This window comes from Fundulus heteroclitus, chromosome 21 (assembly GCF_011125445.2).
Source record: "Fundulus heteroclitus isolate FHET01 chromosome 21, MU-UCD_Fhet_4.1, whole genome shotgun sequence".
Taxonomy (NCBI): domain Eukaryota; kingdom Metazoa; phylum Chordata; class Actinopteri; order Cyprinodontiformes; family Fundulidae; genus Fundulus; species Fundulus heteroclitus.
Genome location: NC_046381.1, coordinates 8,617,551 through 8,631,838, shown reverse-complemented (window position 1 = coordinate 8,631,838; position 14,288 = coordinate 8,617,551). Strand labels below are relative to the sequence as shown.

General features: G+C 40.1%; 1 protein-coding gene across 13 annotated transcripts in view; it reads left to right on the top strand.

Annotated features, from left to right (window-relative positions):
• Positions 1–9,921, top strand: part of LOC105915822 (SWI/SNF-related matrix-associated actin-dependent regulator of chromatin subfamily D member 3) — a 76,082-nt gene extending 66,161 nt beyond the window's left edge. For all 13 annotated transcript variants that reach the window (XM_021309277.2, XM_021309276.2, XM_021309275.2 and 10 more), the window contains 5 exons: positions 2,699–2,796; positions 2,916–3,051; positions 7,071–7,193; positions 8,762–8,863; positions 8,958–9,921. In XM_021309277.2, the coding sequence (XP_021164952.2) occupies positions 2,699–2,796; positions 2,916–3,051; positions 7,071–7,193; positions 8,762–8,863; positions 8,958–9,011 (513 nt within the window). In that variant the 3' untranslated portion in view covers positions 9,012–9,921. The remainder of the gene's footprint in view (positions 1–2,698; positions 2,797–2,915; positions 3,052–7,070; positions 7,194–8,761; positions 8,864–8,957) is intronic.
• The last annotated feature ends 4,367 nt before the right edge of the window (positions 9,922–14,288 follow it).

Sequence of the window (14,288 nt, the reverse complement as noted above, 5' to 3'; positions counted from 1 at the left end):
TGGATGGAAGAAAGGATGGATGGATCGATGGAAGGTAGGAACAAAGAATAGATGGATGGAAGAAAAGAACAAAGAATAGATGGATGGAAGAAAGAAAGAACAAAGAATAGATGGATGGAAGAAAGAAAGAACAAAGAATAGATGGATGGAAGAAAGAAAGAAAAAAAGAAATAGAGAGGGGAGGGAACGATGGATGGAGGAGGGAAAAGGGAAGGAAAAAAGGAAGTAAGAGAGAAAAAAAGAGGGAGGCGTGAAGAAAGGGAGAGCAGAAGAAGGGAAGGAAGACGGAGATGGAGGGAAGGAAGGAGGGAAGAGAGAGAGGAAGGAAGGAAGGAGAGAGTGGATGGAGGGAGGGAGTGAGGGAAAGTAGGAAAAAAGTAAGTAAGTAAGAAACAAACAAAGAGAGGAGGGACGAAGGAAGGAAGGAAGGAAGAAAGAAAGGGGAGAAGGAATAAGGGAGCCTGTATTTCATCGTCTCGAGATCATCTGATCACCAAATCTCAAGATTCAGTTTTTATTCATGAAGCTTTTTCAGTTCTCCTTCTAAAATGGACTAAACGGCTGATTCTGGACGTTTCTGCTTTATTAATATAATTCACTGCTCAGGTTTCTCCAAGCAGACGCGCCGCCTCCCTGAGCGTAAAACGCTGAATAAAGATGCAGGAAGGCTGAAATCAGACCTGTAGTCTGAAAAATGAAAAGGCCAGGGTCTGTGATGGTCATGAGGACACGTTGGTGCTCGTGATGTAGGAAAGCAGCTCAGCTGTGAAAGCTGCCTAAATACTCCGTGATGAACAGGAAACATAATCAGCCAACCAGACACAAAGTTCTGCTCATTAGTGCCCAGATGAGATCCGCTTATATTCTTCATTTAAACGTTTTGGGAGGAAAAACAAGCAGAAACTGGAACATACTGCAGACATTTTCTTTCCTAACTCTGTTTGTTTCCAATTATTTCTACATTCTCTCAGTAGAAACTTGTGTCTAAAGCATTTTTTTAAACAGCATTAAACCCCATATATGAAAGGATGCTCAGGTTTTGAATTTAAATGTATTGTGTGAAATCTTCATAATCATTTAGAGTAGTCACTAATTAAAATATTTTAAAAAAGTTAAAAACAAAGAGTTTAGAGAGGAAAACTAAACAGCACACAGATCCCTGCATGTATAAAGGTGGCCCAGTTGAGTATTTTCTTTAATCATATGCATCAGATTTACTATTAAGTATCTGTGTTTTAAAAATAAATACAGTATATTTGTATGATTACATATAATTTATACATAGGGCTAGAATGAACAGCCATCTCCTTCCGCACATATAAACACCCCATAGAAAATAATCTTTAAATGAATCAATTGTTTTGTTAAAGTAATGTAATTTCACAAGCAATTTAACTTTGAAATAAGCTTTTAATTTGAAAACATTTAGTCAGTGGGTGGGGAGAAAAAGAATCTTCCTCTGTGAATAATTATTTTAACAGAGTCTTCACTCCCAAGGGTATCGGCACCAAAAACAAGTCATATAAAATAAATGTGAATGAATCATTTTTGTCATTGAGGCAAAACTGAACAGAAAAGAAACTCTGTGCCGCAGTTTTAGTTTTATCTGTTTCAAATTCTGTATATATATATATATATATATATATATATATATATATATATATATATATATATATATATATATTGAGTTTTATTTTACATTTTTGTCATTTACGATGCATTTTAATTGCCTTGCTCGTTTATTGACATATTTGAATTTAATAGGACTATATCTTTTTAGATGAATCAAAATAAATTGATAGATTAACTGATTACTAATCAATAGCTACAGCCCGGGTTATTGACACAAAAGAAAACTCTGACTCGGTGGTGATGGCAAAGAAATCTTGAATCCACAGCGTCCTTCACGTTTTTTTGGCAACCCTCATAAAAAGATGTAAAAATGTTCAAAGAAATTAATCTTTTATTGCTGCTGCATAGTTTTTTTCATTTTGAACTATTGGAAAAATGTTTGTATAATATAATTTTTTTTTTTTTTTATTATTGCTGCTGCAGAGCTTTTAGTCCTCACTGATGACTGCAGCACTTTTCAATTAAAGTTTCACTCATTTGAGTCCAGAGACCCTTTAATTAGAAAACCAAAAATCCTTGTTTCCATGAAGTCTAATTACAACAAAATACCTAAGTCCATTTCTCTTAGCCCCTTCTCTAAATTGGAAAACGAGAAAGAAAACGGGCTACTCAGAAGAGACCGATGAGTGTTCCTCTCAATTCAGGAAATGGCAAAAAAAAAATTGCCTAAAATTTACAGAATCTGTATTCAGAGAAACAATTAAAACATTTAAAACACAAGCGAAGAGTGGATGATGATGTTTATTTTGCTACCACTCACCCAAAGGTCCCTGTTTGAGAACTGCGTCAACGAGGGGCACCTTGTCTCCATGGTTAACAATTAAATCTTTCCTGTCCTACCATGAAAACCATCAACATGTTAATTATGTGGGAAAACTCCCACTGCTAGGCACAGTGGAGGGTCCGTGATGCCGTGGGCCTGTTTCTGCTCCATGGAGGCTCGTTAGAGGCATCGTTAATTTTGTGAGGCACCAGGATATTTTACATAAAGAACCGTGAATAACAGAGCGTCATCTTTCAGATTGCTGCATTATAGTTTTAAAGGTTAATTTCTCCTCCTCTACAGATTTTTGACTGCCCTCGCCTGAAGTTCTCTGAGATTCCTCAGCGCCTCACTAACCTCCTCCTGCCACCCGACCCGATCGTCATCAACCACGTGATCAGGTACGGACGCCGCTTGGCTAAAACAACGGATCAGAAACAAGTGACTGGAGCTTTCTTTGCTCCACTTTGCTGTCTCCTTTTTTGTGGTTGACTTGTACCTGAATAAATTCCCCTCCCAGCGTGGACCCCAATGACCAGAAGAAGACGGCCTGCTACGACATCGACGTGGAGGTGGAAGACCCCCTCAAGAGCCAGATGAGCAGCTTCCTCCTGTCCACCGCCAACCAGCAGGAAATCGCCTCCCTGGACAACAAGGTGAACGTCTTCAAGTTTTTGGACACGTCTGCCTAACCTGACCCTAGCCAGCTGTATGTTGCTCTGCCTAGCTTCACTCACATCCATCTGGGACATCTCCCATAGAGAGTGATTTCTCCAACCAATTTTATTGTCTAGCCAATCAGGACGCAAGGCTGGAGTTTGATAGATGTGACGTAGTGGAGAAGCGACCGTGACTTGAAACTGTTTGGATTCAGACAGCAATGGCGTCTCGCATCGAGGAAGCAAGCGTTAACATTGATGCTGCTATTTCTTCCATGTTGTCCAATCTACCTAATATTGTTTCATTAAAAGAACATCAGAGAATGGCTCTGAAGGCTTTTGTTGGTGGAAACCATGTTTTCGCCCTTCTCTCGACCGGATTTGGCAAGTTTTGTGTTTTTTCCTGCGTCGCTCTTATCAGCGTCACGGGTTAGCTTCGGTGTGAGTGGTTGAAATAGCACGTCGATAAAGATGACAGACAAGTGGCTTATCCAATCATATGCAAGGATTTTTGATAAGGCCCAGCCTTCTGAAACGCCATTCCTATGGAGAGGTCCCAGATGGATGTGAGTGGAGCTAGGCGGAGAGAAATTCATTTGGCTAGGGTCAGGTTAACGCCTGCCTTCTTAGCTAAGAAATGATGGGAATCACATCGTTCTGATCCAAGGGCCCTTCGAGAAATATAAGGCTGAAGCAAATCAGAGAGGTACAGAGGAGCAAGACCACTGAGGCATCTAAAAGCCAGGAGGAAAATATTTTAAAATGAATTATCTGGCACACTGGGAGCCAGTGGAGCGAAGAGTAGTGGGTGAAAGGCTAACAGCAACGTTCTGTACGACCTGAAGCCATCTCACGTTTGGTTTTAGTTTGGCAACTTAGCAAAGTGTTTCTGCAAAACACTGCTTACCTTAAACCGTTGAACAACTGTGGCTAAGCTAATTTATTTGGTTCAGTTTCACTAACTATACACAGGCCTGATCATGGGCTGACCTGTAAACGTAAGAAATCACTTAAGTAGGACCTGCGTGACAACACGAAGTAGGCGTAAAGAGATGAAAAAGCAACACGTTATGGTCCCGTCTGGATTTTCAACAACATGTGAGAAACAGGAATTGTCATCCATCTGTCTGGAAAGGGTTACAAACCATTTCTAAGACTCCAGTGAGCCACAATGAGAGAGAGAGGCTTTATCCACAAATAGAGAGAACATGGAACAGTACTGAGGCTGAGCTACAAATATTATTCAGAGAGCGTGGCAGCAACTCATCCAGGAGGTCACAAAAGATCCCAAAACATCATTTAAAGCAGGGGTGTCAAACTCGTTTTGGTTTAGGGGCCGCATTCAGCTTAATCTGATCTCAAGAGGGCCACACGAGTAAACTCACTGCAAGATTAAATAGAACTAATAAATGTGGACTTGTTGATTTTTATATTAAATTAATTTCACTTTTACACAATATATTATGAATAACCACAGTGTTTTTAAGAAAAGTACGTGCAATTTCAACAATACTTTTACTCAGTTAAACATTTACTTAAGTGCATTATGCATAAGAACTGATCACAGTGATTGTACAATGTTGAAAAACATTTATTCACATTTTTTGGAACTTAAAAACACTGTCCTGCATGACAAAATACATCAAACAGATAAAAATTAAGAAGGGATTTTAAAATCAATTTTCCGCATCTGAAGCTCAGTGCTACCATCTGCTCATTAAAACACAGCACCCCTCGTGGACAATATAGGAACTGCAGATTTTTAATTAAACGAAGTACATGTTTTTTCAATAAATGTTTTATCATTCTCTTCTTTTTATCTCCTTTCTTTCACCTTTTCTTTTTTTCTTGTTCTTCCTTTCCTCTCCTACTTTCCCATTGTAGTGTCCATATCATTTGAGATATTCCTCGCATGAATCATAATAAAACTATTCACATCCATAAGTCAAGCAGAGCACTATGGCAAAAGCAGTACTGATCCACTTGTGAAAGTCAAATCTGATGAGCTCTTTTTGGCATTAAGACAACAATTCTTATTGCCAGATTGCCAGACAGGACACTGAATAAAAATAAAAATAAATAATAAATAATTTTTTTGAATAATGATAATGCATTTAGCCACTGGGCTGGACTAAATTGTTCGGCGGGCCGAAACCGGCCCGCGGGCCGTATGTTTGACAGCCCTGATCTCAAGCATTGCAGGCCTAATTTTCCTCAGTTAAGGTCAGTATTTATGACTCAGCAACAGGAAAGAGACTGGGCACCCAGCAGCCATACGGCGGACAACATCTAAGTAGAAATCGCTGCAAAAAAAAGAACGAACAGGACCACCTGATGTTTGCTAAAACAAATCTTGATGAACCTCAAGACTTTGAGCAGCAGAGTGCTTGTTTCTGAAGTAAAAATGTTGCTGTTGCAGGACCTTGACGACTTCCTCTAAACCCTAAATTCTGCTTTCTAGCAGGAAAATCCTGGACGAGATTGTCCGGCCATCAGTTTGCGATTAAGCCCTTAATTTTAAACCCAGTTGGGTTACGCAGTAAGACTAAGTTCCAACAGCCTGGCAGCAAATCCACCTCTGAATGGCTCATGAATGTGTAAAAATGAAGGTTTTGAATTAGCCTAGTCAAAGGCTGTGTTTAAATCTAATTGAGAGGGTGGTGGCACGGCCTTTAGCAGGTGTTTATGCACGAAAACCTTCTAATGTGGCTGAATTAAGATAAACCAGGATTTATCCAGACTGGTGGAGAAGACTTGCTGCCAGTAACTGCAAATTCTTCACTGTGGCTGCCAAGGGTGGCACAAACAGTGATTAGATTTAGGGGGGGGGCGCTTCTCAAGGCATTTTTATTCCAGAAAGTAGATAATTTAACATGCATTTACTCACTGAATTGTTTTCTGAAACGGGAGTTGGAAAGCAACATACGTGAGAACTTGGGATGCCTCCAGGAATTATATGTGTGAAATAAAAATAGAGTTCATAAGTGGATAAAAGCTGCACAGGGTTGTAAGCCAACTTCTAAACGGGTTTCCATTTTGTCCGTGTTTATAAAAAGGGTTCTGGTTGTATTGTTTTATCTGGGTTTCTTTGTTGGGTTAGGGTTTCTTTTTTTTTCTTTTTTTACTTAGTCAGTCTGTATCTGTTCTGTTTTATTTTTGAATTTAAAATAAAAACCTGGCACTGGTCATTTCATAATGTTAGGTCCATGTTTCTGCCTGTTACTGTTTATCCCGCGTCTGTTGTTCATTTGTGAACTAGTTACTCAGCAGAGACCCTGCCTGTTAAATCGTAAAGCCGTTTCTCTGCAGGCTTTTTTTTTTTTTTTTTTGGAGATTTTTCACAGCTCTAGTGACTCGCTTTTTTTTTAACACAGTAGTCTGACAGGAAGGGGGGTGGAAAAGGGGAAGAGACATGCGGCAAAGGACCGTGGGTCAGAGTCAAAGGATTGGAGGAGCTTGGCTTGTTTAATAATCAAATGTTGAAGAAGAAAAAAGCGCAAATGTTGAGCGAACCCAATGAAAAAGCACGCTTTGTAGATATGCGAAAGTAGATATGCTGATGACATACTGGTTTTTATGTCACATCCCTAAACCTCTTCACCTCATGCTTTGTTGTTTACCCACACAAGGAAAGGCTCAAACTGTACCTGTCTTGGGTCCCCTGCATGTATAGTTCCCATGTTACTTTAGCTCTAACCTGTTAGTGAATAAAAATGTTAGTTTCCCACACAAATATAAAGATTTAGTAATACACATAAATTTTGGCCATTTATGCGTCAGAAAACTGAGAAAAGTTTTAAAAGAATGTCGTGCCTGTTAGTAAAGTGATAATGTCTGCCTTAGATATTGTAATTAATATCATTTTAGAAATGGTCCAGTGAAACTTCTCCATCCAGTGACGTCCTAGCTTCATTTTCACAGCTAATGTTGAACCAACATGAGGGAGATCAGAAGCAGGGAGGGATGCCGTCACTAGCAGAGGTTTTAATCTGATGCGTTGTCTTTTTAATCTCCAGATCCATGAGACCATCGAGTCCATCAACCAGCTGAAGATCCAGCGGGACTTCATGCTCAGCTTCTCCAGGGACCCCAAAGGCTACATCCAAGACTGGCTCAAGTCCCAAAGCCGGGATCTCAAGGTTCAGTAGTTCTACATGCGTCCAGACTTCCTGCCGAGTCTGGAAGAACTGGAGCTCTGTAGATGTTGATTTATACATCCATCCATTCATCCATCCATGAATCTATCAATTCATCCATCCATCCATGTATTCATGAATTCATCCATCCATCCATGTATTCATGAATTCATCCATCCATCCTTCCATCCCTGAATCAATTAATTCATTCATTCATCCATCCGTTTATTAGATCCATCCATCATCCATCCATGTATTCATGAATTCATCCATCCATCCTTCCATCCATGAATCAATCAAATCATTCATCCATCCATCCATCCGTGTATTCATCCATCCATCCATGTATTCATGAATTCATCCATCCATCCATGAATCAATTAATTCATTCATTCATCCATCCGTTTATTTATCCATCCATCCATCATCCATCCATCCATGTATTCATCCATCCATCCATGTATTCATGAATTCATCCATCCATCCTTCCATCCATGAATCAAACAATGAATCCATCCACCCATCTAACCATGAATTCATCCATCCATCCATCCATCCATCCATCCATCCATCCATGAATTCATCCATCAATCCATGTATTCATCCGTCCATGTATCCATCCATCCATCATCCATCCATCCATGTATTCATCCATCCACCCATCTAACCATGAATTCATCCATCCATCCATCCATCCATCCATCCATCCATCTATCCATCTATCCATCCATCCATCCATGAATTCATCCATCAATCCACGTATTCATCCGTCCATCTATCTATCCATGATTAATCAATGAATCCATCCATCCATCCATCCATCCATCCATGAATTAATCCATCAATCCATGTATTCATCCGTCCATGTATCCATCCATCCATCATCCATCCATCGATGTATTCATCCATCCATCCATGTATTCATGAATTCATCCATCCATCCTTCCATCCATGAATCAAACAATGAATCCATCCACCCATCTAACCATGAATTCATCCATCCATCCATCCATGAATTCATCCATCAATCCATGTATTCATCCGTCCATGTATTCATCCATCCATCTATCTATCCATGATCAATCAATGAATCCATCCATCCATCCATCCATCCATCCATCCGTCCATGAATTCATCCATCCATAAATCCATCAATCTATCCATGAATTCATCCATTCATCCTCATTAGTTTTCTCAGATACTCTGGATAAACCCTCAACACTGTTGACACATATCTCATAAACATTTGCTGAACTTTTGCTTTTTATGCTTTTAAAATTGGTAAAAACAAGTAATAACTCTTGAAATTTGACTCAGGAGCAACATGAAGTGACAACATGAAAAAAAACGTGGTTACTCCTCAGATAACTAATTTTACCTTCTTGTTGCAATAAAACATCAACATGATGTAGATTGTTACTTTTTAAAGATGATTGTAGATAAAAACTAAGAGGTAATTAATGCCCTTTAAAATGCATTTTAAAAAGTTACCAATGCTCGGGCTGGTCATAGTTTGCCATCGTGTGAGACATCAGCGGCAGGATGTCAACGTTTTCTGTCTTCTCTTGCAGTTAATGACAGACGTGGTGGGGAACCCTGAGGAGGAGAGGAGGGCGGCGTTTTACCACGAACCCTGGTCCCAGGAGGCGGTTAGCCGGTACTTCTACTGCAAGGTGAGGAAACGCCCGCCAGGACGTCTTTAACAAAATCTCTGCTGCTTCTTCTTCTTCTTCTTCTTCCTGTTGTAACTCGCTGCTCTCCTGACAGATCCAGCAGAGGAGGCAGGAGCTGGAACAGGCCTTAGCTGTCCGCAACACCTAAAGGCAGAAAGACCATCCTGAAGTTCTGCCTCTGGATTTTAAAGATGCGTGTGTGTGTGTGTTTTTGGATTAACGCGAATTTACAGAAGTCCACATTCAGTTTTTCAACAGAGTTTTGAAGTTAAAAAAAAAGGACCCAACAGAGGTTTGTCAGACTCAACATATGAGCGCACTTCATCGACGTTAGCAGCACGGTTGGCTCTCAGAGGCTCGGCTTTGTAAATACGTCCCGCCAAAACTGTCAACCAGCTGCTCACACGCCTAACTACGCACACTTTCTTTGTTATTATTATTTGTCTTCGTTTGAATCCTTTTTTTAAGGGTTTATTATTAACACCAGCAAAAATATGAGATTACGGTTTTCTGAGCGGCAGCAGGTTACAAAACGTGACGTGTCGGTTGCCTTCATCGTTGGTTTACAAGTCTCCACCATGTCTGGTGTAAAGTATTATCAGTAGTCTCCGCAGCTCTGGACAGAAGTTTGCATTCATTGATCACTGTCATGAACATCGTATTAACTTTGGCCCTTTAATGGCCTTTAATGCCAACTCTTCAGTTGGCATTAAAGGACCAGCGAGACTCTTTTGGCCTTAATTTTATGAGAACTTTTACAATAAAGTCTTCCCCCCTGTGCTAAAATAAGGAACATTTAGCATCTATTGAAGTTATATTTTAGTATTTGTTTTACAAATAAGAAAATACTAAATCTTTTTAGCACATAAGCATCAATTTATTATTAGTATCAGGACTTTGAAACAATTGTGACTAGTCTTGCAGTATTATGACTTTATTATCATAATATTTTAACTAATATTACTACTTTATGCTGGGAATATTACAACCTTAATTATGCTTAATTATTTATTCTTGTGCACAATACAGTGACTTTATTCTCATAATTCTTTAGGGGGGGGGGGGATATTTGTATTACAGCCATCATAGATAAAAGAAAATAAATTATTGGCCACGAAGGGATACATTTCCTCAAAAAAGTCAGATATTTTGAGATTAATATAATGTATTTGCAATAAAAAAAATTGTATATTCTCTGATGTCAAAAAGTCATAACAATTAAAAAAATGAATATAATATTTTCCACTATTAAAGGCATACACTGCAAAAACGGAACTAAAATTAGGTAAATTATTCTTGAAATTAGTGCATTTTTTCTTGATTTGGGCAGGTAAATAATTACTCAATGGAATAAGAGTTTTGCACTTAAAGTAGGAACAATTCATCCCCATCATCTTATTTCAAGTGCAGAATATCTAAATATCTTATTTTAGGGGGAGAACTACTAATCCCATTGGCAAATGTTCTTATTTACCTGCTCAAATCAATGAAAAATAGACTAATTTCTAGAAAATGTCACTTACTTTTAGTTCCCTTTTTGCAGTGTACATTCGCTATATTAAAGCTAGGATATTCTCTGACACTTCATCTCATGACCCCCACGTTGTGTCTCGTGACCCCCCCCCCCCCCCCAGGGGTCCCGACCCCCACTTTGGGAACCCCTTCATTATAGGTGAAGCCCAAATATTCGGTCTGGGTCGGTACCAGAATCCTAAATGGACCAATTAAGCCAGAATTATGCGAGAAGCTTCCTGACGGCGACCGAAAGCTTTTTTTTGAGGGAAACATTCAGTCAGATGTGAGCGGATGTGTACATGTTTGCCTTTTCAGGATGGAGTCAAACTCCTGCGTCTGTACGATTGTTTTAAAAACCATTAAAGTTGCACTTTGAATAATCGGCCCACCCTGGAAAAGAGACTCGTGAATGATTAAAACTCCTGAAATTAATTGAATTCGTGGCCGTGATGAATGTAAATAAACTTCTGACCAGGACAGTAGCTGCATTTTATGAAACCACAACAAGTTGTGACGGTCGTATTTTCTTCCTTCCTTCGATCACGACATGGTGAGGGGGATGCATCTACATGTCGAGTTCATTGATCGCTCGCTTTACGCTTATTTTTTTTTATTTTTCGGAGGGAGGTTGTAGGTTAATTTCCTGAAGGTTTTACCAAAGCTTGCAACAAAAAGAAAAACAACATAAAAACTGGAGATCTGTGTTTAAAACGATAACACAGCTGAGCAGTATTAGAACTGAGTCCAGGTATGTTGCATTTTGTCCGTTTCTACATTTTCTATGTTATACATGCAAAAAAAAAAAAAAAAGAATACCGTAATGGTTTGTTTTGTAGAGATGTGAATGTAAATATGTTTTTGTCTCCTGCAGAGGGTCAGCTGTACAGTCCACATCCATGTCTGGTTTTGGGGGGGGGGGGGGGGGGGGGGGGGGTTAGACGCTGCAGCACGGGAGCTGCTTTGGTTCTGATTTAGTGGGGCAGGAGTGTTAGTGTCCCTCTGTGTGCTTTCTCCACTCTTAGGGTGGCTTATTTTACGTCCGTCGCGTCTTCGATCGTGCAAACTGCAGCAAAGAGCGACCGTCTCAGTCTCCGTGGCTGTAACAGGATATAATCTACACCAATCTCATTTTACACCATTTTTTTAACGACTTGTATGTATATCTTGTACTGTCAGTCAGATGATTTTGTTTGTTCGTTTGACTGAAACCCCTTCAGGGGGGGTTGATGGAGGGGGTTACTTTGCACTGTGCTGTAAACTCTTTGTCGGGACTCTCTTTATTGTGGGTGAGACCCTCTTTATTATCCCAGCGTACACAAGAATCGATCTCAGAGAGACCTATGCATGCTCCATGAACATGGATCAGTACATCTGATGAGGCAGTCTGTGTAAATATTAGAAGTCTGCATAGATGTGTACGTAGCCAAGGCACGACTCGGCACGTTTGCCCAAAGGCCTTCTGGAAACGTGTGTTTTTTGCCAAAAAAAAAAAAAGAATAATAATAATAATAATAACTTGTCCTACCAGCAAACTAAGTGTAGGTGTGACTTTACTGAGCTGTATGTTTTCATTACTGGGACTAAGTTATATTCACTGCACTCTGTAGGTAGCTGTAGGTAGAAAATCAGTCCTGTGTCTCACCTGGAGTGTCTTTTTATTTCTAAGCATGTCCAGAACATCTATAATGTCGTCACTGAATCACTAGCCCCCTCTTGTGGAGGACCCGTAGAGGTGCGGCGACTCCACATCAGAATCACTGCTGTATCAGTCTGTCACTAAAAACCCTCCATTCTGTTGTTGCATGTGGGTCTGAGGAGCGGGAGCTACTCCTTCTCTTTGTTTACACTGAGGGTCACCGACAGGAGGATCATCCTCTTTATTATAATAATAATAATAATAATAAACAACAATGCTGTGTATCTCTAAAGGGTTTCATGATCATGTTCTGAAAAGGGGAGTACAGCTGTGACATTGTGAGACAGCCTGGATGTAAATAAAGAAGCGCTTGCCAAAGTTTGTAAATGCCATCAGATGTGAAGTCTCTTTTGTTGTCATTTTTGACTTTTTGGTCTCTAATATTCTAGTTTAGCGTGTTTTGCTGCTTAGAAGCATACTAGCGTTTTTTTTAATCCATTTTAGGGTTGGATTTTTGCACAAAAATCCTTAATTATGGTGGAAACCACAAGTTTAAATGTATTTTTATGTAGTTAACCATCAAAATGTATAAAAAGGTTCCACATTTTCTTAAGCAATAAAAAATGCGAACAAATGTGGCTTTTGTATTCACCCCCATTTTACTCTGACACCCCTAAATTTATCCAACGTAACCAAGAAGTCTTCTAGTTTAGCCACAAGCTAAACACATGGTGGTGGCAGCATTATGCTGTGGGATGTATTTGTTAACTGGGACACTCATATATCCTGAGAGAAGAGCTGTTGAAGGCTGCAAACATCCGGCAACCTACAGCCGGAGATACAATAAAACTGTTTCATGGGTTCGAATCGCGTTTACTGCGGTCAGTAACCTCTCCATCCCAAAGAAATGTTTACCTTCGCTCCTGCTAAACAGAACTGCCTAGAGTTGCCAAAAGATCATTTGTCAAGTTTTAAACACTAAGAAAAAATGTTTTATGTTGAAACTAGAATCTCGCTTTATCTATTTTAGGTTTTAGCCAAAGAGGGAAAAAAAATATTTTGTAGTAGAACCAAGCAGTTCTCTCTGTAGCTGAAAATGAAATAAATCAGCAAATAAACCCCCATTATTGCTGCATAATTCATCAAAAAGTCTAAACGACCACACACACACAAAAAAAGATTCTGCTGTGGAAATATGACGCATACATTAAACCCTGCTAAAACTAACATTAATTATCTTTATGCCTAAAACCTGGCCAAATCAAAGTAAAGAAAGATGGCCGATGTTTACAGATGTTCTCAATGGGTAAGAAATTCAGTGTGTAAAGGTGCAAAGCTAATAGGCACAAACTCTTAAAAGGGTTGCAGCTATAATTGTAGCAGAAAGTGGGTGAACTTTTCTTATTTTAGTCTATCTGATAAAATCCTTGTCGAAGACATTGAAGTTTGTAGTTGAAATGTGAGAATGTGTTCCAAAATTACTCTGGCAAGATGTGGCTGCATACTCAAGTGTTTATCTATTTAATGAATATCGGTGCTGTTTTTAATCAAGAAGACATATGGAAACAATCCCGTTTTTGCCAGCCAACACTCCCTAATTTTTTTCCCTGTTCCGTCTCATAAATGGCTGCTCCAAGTCTGCTTTGGAAACCCTGCTCGCCAGACAAGCCCTCCATTGTTTGGCTCTCCACATGGCAGCAGGTGGCGGCCCTCCTTTCCACCGTGAGCTGCAGCAGAGCCGCGGCTCTTCTCAGAAAGGGCGTCTTTCACTCCGCCGCCGCCGCCGCTGCACCATTCTCCCGAGCCCGCAGCGCCTCTCGGGGTCGGCGAGTCGTGGGTGAGGGAGGCTCCGGGGCCCCATTTCGCTGCATCAGCAATGAGGCTGCATGAAGCAAGGCATTCATCTCACCCAGCGTCGGGGGTTAACCGCCATATGCAGCAGGCTGCGCTCATTGGCTGAACCGACCCGGCCTTGTCGCCTAAAAGGCAAAAGGGTTCACTTCTGATCCCCCGGACGGTGCACACACACAGCAGAACTTTACCAGAGCTGGAGAAAGGCCTGGACAGGGGTGGATATTAGGACTTAATGCCTGAAGAATAAACGGGTTATCGACTCAATCCAGAAGGGGAAATGAACATCGTCTCACCATAAAGATAAACAGTGTTGTCTAACAGCTAAGAACTGGAGGCTTAAAAAAAAAAAGTAAAAGCAGCTTATATTACTTTCTCGGCAGTAAGGATTTCAATCACTGCACAAGACTCTACTGCTGAAGA